The sequence below is a fragment of the Epinephelus fuscoguttatus genome, linkage group LG3 (assembly GCF_011397635.1).
Source record: "Epinephelus fuscoguttatus linkage group LG3, E.fuscoguttatus.final_Chr_v1".
Lineage (NCBI taxonomy): Eukaryota > Metazoa > Chordata > Actinopteri > Perciformes > Serranidae > Epinephelus > Epinephelus fuscoguttatus.
The window spans coordinates 20,000,296-20,010,147 of NC_064754.1; the positions used below are offsets into that span (position 1 = coordinate 20,000,296).

The following is a 9,852-nucleotide window of genomic DNA, read 5'->3' on the forward strand; positions in this document are numbered from 1 at the left end:
ATTTAGGCCAAATAATTTTATGTATATAATATTTTGCTCAGCCGAGAATTTGGGAATGTTAAAAATGAGTAATATATCTATCTTTGTTAGTATGAAATATTTCCCAGAAGGTTTTAAAAACACACACAAAAAAAAAATCAAACCAAAAAGAAGTGATATTAAAACAATCTACAAACACATGTTCAATCGTTTCCCCTTCACAATTTTGGGAATTACAGATATTAACTTTAACAGGGACGTCCTGCTCCACTACAATACTTTCCTAATTGTGTACTCTGTCCTCACTTGTCTGACTGCTTTCCATATTATATAAGGGATAAAAGAAGGAAAGAAATTATAAGAAAGGAAAAAACACATTTAAATTCAAACATAAGAACATGCTTTTGAAATAGTCTGCAGTCCTCTGAAGAATATTATATTTAATTTGTGGTAAGACATGCAAAACTGTGCAAAAACTGTGGTATAGTCCTTTAATGTGAACGTTCCCTGACTGAATGTGGCCTTGACACAGAAAATTTAGAGGACAGAGCGAGGCATTTCAGTGTTGACTGTGCTCATGTAAATGGACACTGCTGTATTACACTGCCAGGAGTCCAAAGACCAACCTCTCTCTCTCTCTCTCTCTCTCTCACACACACACACTAATAAAACAGGCATTTAATTGGCTATATCATAAAGTGATCATTCATCATCTTGTTTCACTTCCTGGTTTGCTATTTCAACACACTTACAGAGCCCTCAAAGGTGTTCCCTGAACACTTTGTCACCGCCAAAATGAAAGATAAATTATTATCAGTGTTAATACGACAGATTTTAAGACCGAGTTTTGCATCTAACCCTTCTACACCAAAGAGTTTCATCAGCCCAGCTCTTTGCAGATCTGTATCATAGAACACATATGGAAGACAGACAAAAAAGCCTGTCTGATTAAATAAATAAACAGCCACAGCCATATCTTGATTTCAAGTGGCACCACAAACACATGGGATGTTTTGAGTTTGCTGAATTTGCATGCAACACTGTGACCACTCCTCTTATTTGTGAGGCTACAAAGCTTCTCTTCCCTCTTCCCTACAACTGTTTTAGATCTTTGATCTAGTTTGAAGCTCTAACACAAGATGTCAACTAGTAAACAGGGTTTTTGCTCCTCCAACACTTAATAATCTCATCTTGGATATGAAAACCATGTATCTATCTAGGGGTTTTAAAAGTCAGTTTTACCTGGTGTGTTTGCATAGGGGAAACACCAACCCTTACTTATAATGGCAATTCCACAAATAGGTTTGTGCTGCATGTTATGTACCAAAGATGTTTGACGACATTTTACCATTGCCAAAACACACAAAGTAAAAAAACACATCAATCTAGCTGAAGTCACTTTAAGACAGTTGGCAAATGTATGGCTCACGTATTATCAATATGTTCCCAACAATATTTTCAACACAGTTAACCTGCGCCTCTAAGACATAAACAGAAAACCAACTGTGCAAAGTTGTTCTTTACAATTTATTTTAAATAAATTCCAATACAAAAGAACCCATTCTGAAATCCAAACACCACTTGTGTATAAGTACTACTCCATGTGCAGCAGGTAGGAATTGTTTTGCCTCGAGAATATAGCAGACTTATGATGACAAAAAAGAAAAATCACTGTAATCAATATTATCCCTGAGAGCACCATAGAAATAAAATACATCCATTAAAGAAAATTTCCTGAATAAGAATTGACACTTAAAAAAAAAAGATATGCACCTCCTAATTTAATTCCATTCTGTTCATAGTGGCACTTGGCACACAGAATAGGATTGTTTTAGATGTTTGTGAACACAGTCAAGAAACCAGACCGTGATGGTCTTTAAAACATGGTCATTTATCTGATGCTGACAACTTTTCAGTTCACTACAGATATCTGCATTCGTCATGTAAGCCAGCGTCCTGTCAACTGTCTCAGTAGAAAACACTTTGGTGGCATGTAAAGGGATACATGTGAAACTATATCCTTCAACGTGTGGGGAACTTCAACATACTGAACATTGATTTGATCTAAAATACTGCTGGCAGACATTAGCAGCTGAGTGTGAATCCATCAGTTCCCACCACACACAGCTGGAATCTGAAATTCCAATTAACTACTCAAGCGTGTCCAGAGGGGATGGGTCCACTGGGTCATCTGTGGTACTGCTGATGGGGTTGTCCTTATTACCACTGCTTGTCTGGGTGTCATGAGCACAAGAGTCACTGTCACTATCAATGGTGATGACAGCAGGTGAGTGCTTCTCAGTGCGTTCACTACTCTTGTGCCTTTTGCTTTTCTTCTTGTGTTTCTTCTTTTTCTTGTGGTGGCGCTTGCTTCGCTCGTGAGAGTTTTCCTCGTTGACGAGCTCCACGCTGAGGCTCCTGCTGGTCTTCCTCGACCTGTCTTTGGATTTTTTGCGATGCTTCTCTTTGCTCTTTTTCTTGTGTTTTACAGGGGAGTCACCTTCAGCATTTGAATTGGAAAGTTCTTTTTTGGACGCTTCCTCCAAATGTCTCGTTTTGTATTTTCTCTTTCCGCCGGGCTTGTCGTTGTGAGGCCTCCTTTTCGTCAAAGGGGAGTGACTGCTGGAAGGAGTACGAGAACGAGAGTGCCTTCTGTCTCGTCTCCGCGAGTCCCTGCTGCGGCTCCTGGAGTGGGAGCGCCGATCGGAGTATTTGCGGCTACTGTAGTAGTAGGACCGCCTCTCCGTGTAATGCATCCCACTATTATTTCTCTCTTCGCAGTAATGCCTATATGACTGATAGCTGCTATCACTGTCCCTCTTTTTATAATTACGGTCACATTTTGAGATCACCAAGCTCCTGGTAGAGTGCCTGCGCTCTGAACTTCTCGACCTCCTCTTCCTCCAACGGTCTCCGTCCTTTGACCAGTGCCTGTCCCTAGATCTATCATTACACTCAAATCTTCTGTCTGTGTCTTTTCTGTCTGACTTACTGGACGTCTTGTGCCTGCTGGATGTCGAAGAGCTACACCTTTCTCTTAAAGCCAAAGGATGACAATGTTCTGAATCTACATTTTCTGACTGTCCAGCACCACTTGGATCACTACTCTGTGAAGCTACAGGACTCAGACTGCAGAAGCGGATGTGCTGAGGTAGTAGAGGCACTGCTTTAATATCTTCACAGTCAGACTCATCGGAGTTAGAGGAGAGCTGGACCAGCTCAGGTGTTCTCTCTGCTGTTGGCTTAACATAACCAACAATAACACAGTCATCGCTGTCATAAGAGGGACACTCTTCGTTGTTAACTTCACCCTGGATCATGTCTGTTTGGTTATGAGGACTCACTTGCTGTGAAGAGGCCCTAGACTCACGTGTCTCCTCCTCTAAACTGCTGTCTGAGTCTGAGTCAAGGACTGACAGACACTCTGCCCTGCTCCGCTCTGCTGTTGTGGAGTATGATGGCCCAGGCGTCTCATCATCCCACACAGAGTGGCTCAGAGTAGAAGTGGAGTCTCCTGGCGGGTCCAAATCCGCCGAGTGCTCTTCATCCTCTGAGATAGCTATTACAGATGAATTGGAGCTGCTGCCTTCATTTGAGGAAGGGGCTGGGTAGTCGTAGGCAGCATGCTGGTCATAGGCCTCCATATTGAAGGGGGACTTTGCAAAGCTGATGAACTCATGCAGAAAGTGCTCTGTGCGCCCCTGGAGGAATGGCCTGAGCTCTTCCAGAATAGCTCCATCCTCCATGTCGTAACGTGTAATGCGTGACATGATGATGTGTTGAACTATGTTGACCAAAGAGCCATGGGCTCCATACAGCACAATGAGTTCTCTTTTTAGCCAGGGGATCAGTCTATGCAGGCAAGCAGGATTACGTCGGAAAAACTCAGCTGAGGTGTCTCGGGAGCGGCCACCATCCCGGACATTCCGAACCCTCACTCCCCGTCGATACAGTTCCCTCCTGAAGTTCACCATTTCCTGCTCTCTGACATTGTTCACAGCCCTGCCTTCACTCGCAGCTCTCCTCTTGGCTGCCAACCTCATCATCATCCGCCGGATGTAACGGTCCTGCGGCTGTTGTGGAGCATTTGCTGAGGCTTCAAACATTACTCCGTTATCTGGAGGTGGAGAGGTCCTTCCTCGCATCTGTCGATGGACCCCGGTAAGAGTTGTGCGGTATCTAAATCGCACTCCTTGAAAAGTCCCAAAAGAGGTACTTTCCACCGGCCGAAGGTCATACTTCTTAAAGTCTTGCTCCGATTTTATACTGTGATAGATTGAATGAAATGGCTGTTTGCATAGAGGGCACTCAGCTTTGTTCTTGGACCACTCATGAATACAGCGGAAACAGAACTTGTGCAGGCAGAGATCCAGGTAAGAAATGTTGTTGAATATGTCCAAACAGATGGGACACTTGGAGTCTGGTGACACCTCTGCAGACATTGTCTCAGAGGTTTTCCTTCTGCCCCTCTTCTGGCTCTGCTGCAGGGCAATCTTGATTGCTGACATGTTCTGACATGATAACAAAAAAAAATTATTAGTAGTATTAAGAAATGAAATTATTATGAAATCACACATACAAATTAAAAATGATAAGGCAGCCATAGAGTGACTTGTAAAGTCCTAATGAGGTGCTGCAGTTAAGTAAAAAAAATCCAACCTATAAACTTAAGTAGCTTAATTTTACAATTAACCCTACAGCTGCTAAAAATATGCTCCTGTTCGCTGGAATAATTTGCACATGGTGACTTGTAAAGTGTTATTTCATGTGCCAGATGAAGCAACACATTCCACATCATGAATACAAGGCTTGAACTTGTTTCTCCAAATATACAGCATGCATCAAATTCAACCATAAATCCTTGTTGAGGATCACGACCTGCTGCTATTGACAGGTGTGTCCTTGTCGAGATATACTTTTTCGTATTTGCTAAAATTAACAATTTCTAATCATTATATTAACTATAGAATAAGACTTTTACCAAATAAATGTATGCCAATACATACAATGCTTAATGGCTAATATTTTAATGCTATTATGACATGTCAGCTGTTACAACAAGAACATAGCTGTCTCTCTCCAAATGCATGTCTACTTAACCTTGCATACATTTAAAAACTCTTCCTGGTGCTGCCATAGACTATATATGGGTGCTAGTCTATAAATACAAATAAACGACTTGATTTGACATTATTATACGCTGTTATAAAAACAAACATGTCTTGTAGTGACAATTAGATGAGAATAATTAACATACATGGGTGCTTGACTCGTATAAACAATGGGTATGTGGTTATGACAGTCCGTGATACGTTACAACTACTACAGCCTTAATGTTACATTAGGTCTGGTGTTGTACATGTTAAAACCTACAAATGCCTTTGCCATCTATCGCTATTCATTTGTCACTGAGACCACTGAGAGAAACACATCTGAATAAAGCTACTATTAGACTGATAATCGTTTTGCCCTTCAATTGCGTTGTTGTTTTCGGTTAGCATTAGCTAGCTTAGCAGCTAAGCTACAACCGTGCTGTCACCGCCTATAGTGCCCCCTCAGAAGAAGTGAGTAACGTTTGTGTCGGTGTTGGGAATACGTTGTATTACTTTAAGTGCTGATATAATGTCAACAATTCTGACATTTACTATTCAACTGTTATGTCAGAGGTACATTGGCGCTACCCCTGGCCGAAACTGCGAACTATAACGTTAGCTCAAGAACTGGTGAACTTGGTTAGCTAAAGTTAGCATGCTAGCTAAGTAGCGTTAGTTAGCTAGGCTAGGCTAGGCCAGCTACGGCTAGCTAGGACGTTTGAGAAAAGTTGTGCAGTATTTACTTTTGGCTTCTTCGTACACGTACGCTGTTGGCAAATGATTAGCCCTCTCCGTCGTGTAGAAAACCATTCATTTCCGAATAACTTCAGGAGCAACTCTTTACAAGCCCCGGAGCCAACACTCCCTCCCTCCCTATCCTACATTTGTATTTATTTGATTTAACTATTAGCCACTTCCGCTCTTCAGAATAAAAGCACCGTCTTTACATTTTGAAGAACCATAAAAACCGATAAAAACACACACGCACGGCCAATAAAAGATAAAAATATTTTAATTATCGTCATTTACATTCTTGATGATAATATAATAGCTATTCCACATTGTACGTGCTGCACTGTAATCCATATTTTCCCACACTTCCGGTCAATAGTGACCAGAATAAAAGTCAAAGGCCTTGTTTTTTTTTATGTTGTATGACACCACATGCCTTACATGTAAAGTGTTATTTATAAGGTGAGGATTCTCACTCCAGCTATTAGCAGTCTGAAACACCACCTGAGTCACAGCAGTGTAAAAGCAGCACAGTTAGTTGTCTCTTTATGTTGTAGTAGAGTTGGTATAAATCTGAAATTTAAAACCAACATATACATTTGCATCCTACCTATAAAGCTCTCAATCAAACACTGCAAACTTATTTTCTCTTTTTAACTGATATCTTTCCATTTACTGCATTTGAATGCTTCTTCTTTGCATTACATTCGAACCCCAAATTTGAATTTCCCCTCAGGGCTATCAATAAAGTATATCTTATCTTATCATCCTGCCTCAAAAGGAAAGGAATCTATCAAGTTAAGTAACATGTAATCAAATTGTTATTTACAGCCAAGTGCTGCCCCACTAAGGTTGAGTTTACAAAACACTGTTACCTGTAAATGAACGAGATCCAATAGTGAGCTACAGCCCCTCACTCATGTAAGCATAAAAAAATTACTTCTCCACTGTAGTATGTTACTATTTACATTCATTTGTAAAATCACACATACTCATAAATGATTTTGTAATATTTTATTGTCATATACACAGTTTTTACAACAGAAAATCAATGAAATATTTCAACTTCAGTGATGACCATGACTCTCTGGGAGACCTGGAACAACTTCGCCCGTCTCCAGAATGGTGTCACCCTTAACACAAAAACAAGGACAAAAAATTTGAAATACTCTTTTCCAACAATAAGACATCTCAGAGAGCAACTCCTCTAGACTGTTGTCAGCGCATCTCAAGACTGTGGCCTGACAATCAGATCTTACTATGGCTGATAAAGTAAGCTAATATGCAGTTGTGCGTACAAACAATACAAATGACGATTATAGTAATTATAGAAAGGACAAAAGTACAATGGTAGAATTAATGAATTAATTATACTTACAGGGAACAACTTGGGTTTCAGTTCCACAATGCCATAAGGCCTTTTCTGTGGGGCACAAAGATATTGTTATTTAGTATGCTGACATATGCATGAATTGAGTACGTGATGTGTGTAGTGATGTAATGTACCCTTGTTTGTCAGATGCAAGAGAGAATTAAACAAAATGGAATAAAGCCAATGCTGCCTGTCCGTAATTTAATAATACTCCCTTCAACAGTGTCAAAGAATTAGCAATAACACTTTAGATCACCATCACACCTCCTCCAAATCTAGCCTGCTGACCATTAAATAAGGTGGTAAATAAGGCGCCCATCTGCTTAAAAATATCAAACGCTTGATTATCCCAAAAAAGGGGGTAGAATCCCCCAGACTCAACAGAAGTCCTGAGTGTCCTAAAATCCTAGAAACACGCTTGTGTACACCCGACCTCTGCAAGGCTGCTGCAACTGGACTTGCATTGCTTATTCATTTTATCTGATATATATTATAAATCATTGTTTGTTAACTGGCCCCTGGCCTTCTATCATTCTGCAAAAGTGGCCCCCGGCCAAAGCAAGTTGGGTATCCCTGCTTAGATACTGAAATATTAATATGTTATAAATCAGGAACTTAAATATGCAAGTGCCTAAAAGAAAAGCTCATGGAGCTTAGAGGTTTGACTCTAATGCACATAACTTCCAGGAGTCCTGCTTATGAAGTCATAAAATTCTGTTCAACACTATTCATATGGGTCTCTAATCTGTTTACTCATTATTCATTTGCGAATATAACAAATTGTGTTTAATATTTCTGTTGACTTACAGCAATGTGGTATTTCACATAGTAGTGGACAAGCCAAGCAGGTATCAACAGGCGTGTTAATGTGAAAACTCCACCTCTGTATGCTTTGTAGGTCTGGAAGGAGACACACATTAGAGACAGGTTATATTATAGAGAAGAGAATTGCATCATGAAACATAGTGATTATTCTGACTGCTTTAAAACAGGTAACCACTGCTCTGTCACTCAGCAGGCGAGGAGTTGTATGTAAAATATTCAGGTGTGAAATACTAACAAATGAAGTGTGTTTTACAAAGATGAAATTGAATCAGAATAGGTGCTGGTTTGTGTGCTTGGTTAAGGCATCTTAAAGAAGCCCCAAATGTAAAATCAACTGAGATAAAGTGGGATTGTTACAGTTTCATAGAACAAATCACCACATGTAAAAGGATACTGATACCATGATCGAAACATGCTGGTAAACCTTCCTCTATAGTTTGTACACCAGTAATTTTCTTATGCTCTAATATATAATTATATATATATATATATATATATATATATATATATATATATATATATATATAAAATCACATAATAATTTATGTGATTATGATGCTTTATTTAATCACATAAAAAGTCATTGCAGAATATGACATAGCCTACTGATAGGACCCTCCATACTCTACAGTCATATGGTAAATGTAATGCAATAAGCACATGTTAATTTTGTTGACACACGATTGAAATAACTACAAGCTTGTCATTTTCAGAGAGCAGTAAATTGGCTTAACCTCACCACGTTGAAGGTGGTAGCATTTAGCTGCAGTGTAGCTCTAAATACGTTAGCTTTAATAAGCTAACAACGATTACACCGTATAAAGCGTTCAGTTTGTTTTCTGATATTTCGCATGCAAACTACTATTATCGTGGGTTGTTTTGCTAGCTAGCTAGCGTTAGCTGTGCACAGGGACTCACGTAAAGCCTCCACAGGCTCTTAGGCTCCAGGAAACCAGCCCAGAACTTGGCGATGGCGCCGGGAGGTTTAGCCTGTATCACGGGCTCCCTCGGGCTGAGCTCCTGGTCCTTCAGCCACTGCCTCCGGAGCTTCGAGAGCTGCTCGACACGGAGCTTCTCGTCTGGTGTGTAACCAGACATTTCTTGTTTCTGGATATTCAACCTCAGAAGACTTACAATGACACCATGGAGGACACTTCCCTTCGCAGGCAACGGCACCAACCACGAAGAAGAAGACAAAGCGGAAACGTGGCACGGACTGAACAGCGGGACGAATTCTACTGCGACACCTAGTGGACCGGAAGAGCAACTGTGACGTCATGTGTTTTCCTTTTTCTTTCTTCTTCTAATTGTAAATAAAACTCATGTTATTATTCTGAGAGTGACAAAAAATATTGCGTGACTTCCAGAAGCAGTTATTTTACAACATGCAAGCAATAGATTTAGTCAGAGTTTGTAGTTCAGAGTTATATTCACTTTTATTTGCCAAGTGTGTATGTAGGGAATTTGTTTTCTGTTTGTTTGTCGAACATACTTTTTGGCTTTTCTTTGTTGGAATCCTATTTTGAGTTTTATATTGCTTGTTTTAGAGCTGTATTTTTTTATTTTTTTTTTGTTCTATGTTGTCTGTCTGTTACTTAGATTGATGTCTGTCTTGGCCTGGACACCCTTGAAGTTTTTTTTAATCTCAAGAGGTTTTTCTGGTTAAATAAAGGTCAAATAAATAAATAGATAAATTTTAAAAACAGGTGAAAGAGATAACATTAACGATGACTTAATTCCAATTAGTTTCCCAGTAAGCTATTCCAGTGATGCACAATGTCATCGTCTCCCATAAGTGTTATGCAGCCATCACTGATGTTATTAAATACACCTGTGCTATTCCTACAATGA

General features: G+C 39.8%; 2 protein-coding genes across 2 annotated transcripts; both read right to left on the minus strand.

Annotated features, from left to right (window-relative positions):
• Positions 1 to 317: 317 nt before the first annotated feature.
• On the minus strand, positions 318 to 5,960 carry toporsa (topoisomerase I binding, arginine/serine-rich a). The gene is made up of 2 exons (XM_049572045.1): positions 5,816 to 5,960; positions 318 to 4,490 (listed from the first exon to the last, which is right to left on the minus strand). Exon 2 carries the CDS (start codon positions 4,485 to 4,487, stop codon positions 2,130 to 2,132), a length of 2,358 nt encoding a protein of 785 aa, XP_049428002.1. The 5' UTR covers positions 4,488 to 4,490; positions 5,816 to 5,960; the 3' UTR covers positions 318 to 2,129.
• Positions 5,961 to 6,803: 843 nt separating this feature from the next.
• Positions 6,804 to 9,196, minus strand: ndufb6 (NADH:ubiquinone oxidoreductase subunit B). Its single transcript, XM_049571287.1, has 4 exons — positions 8,920 to 9,196; positions 7,984 to 8,076; positions 7,183 to 7,227; positions 6,804 to 6,937 (listed from the first exon to the last, which is right to left on the minus strand). The coding sequence occupies exons 1-4, from the start codon at positions 9,097 to 9,099 to the stop codon at positions 6,872 to 6,874; spliced, it is 384 nt and encodes a 127-aa protein (XP_049427244.1). The 5' UTR covers positions 9,100 to 9,196; the 3' UTR covers positions 6,804 to 6,871.
• Between the last annotated feature and the right edge of the window lie 656 nt (positions 9,197 to 9,852).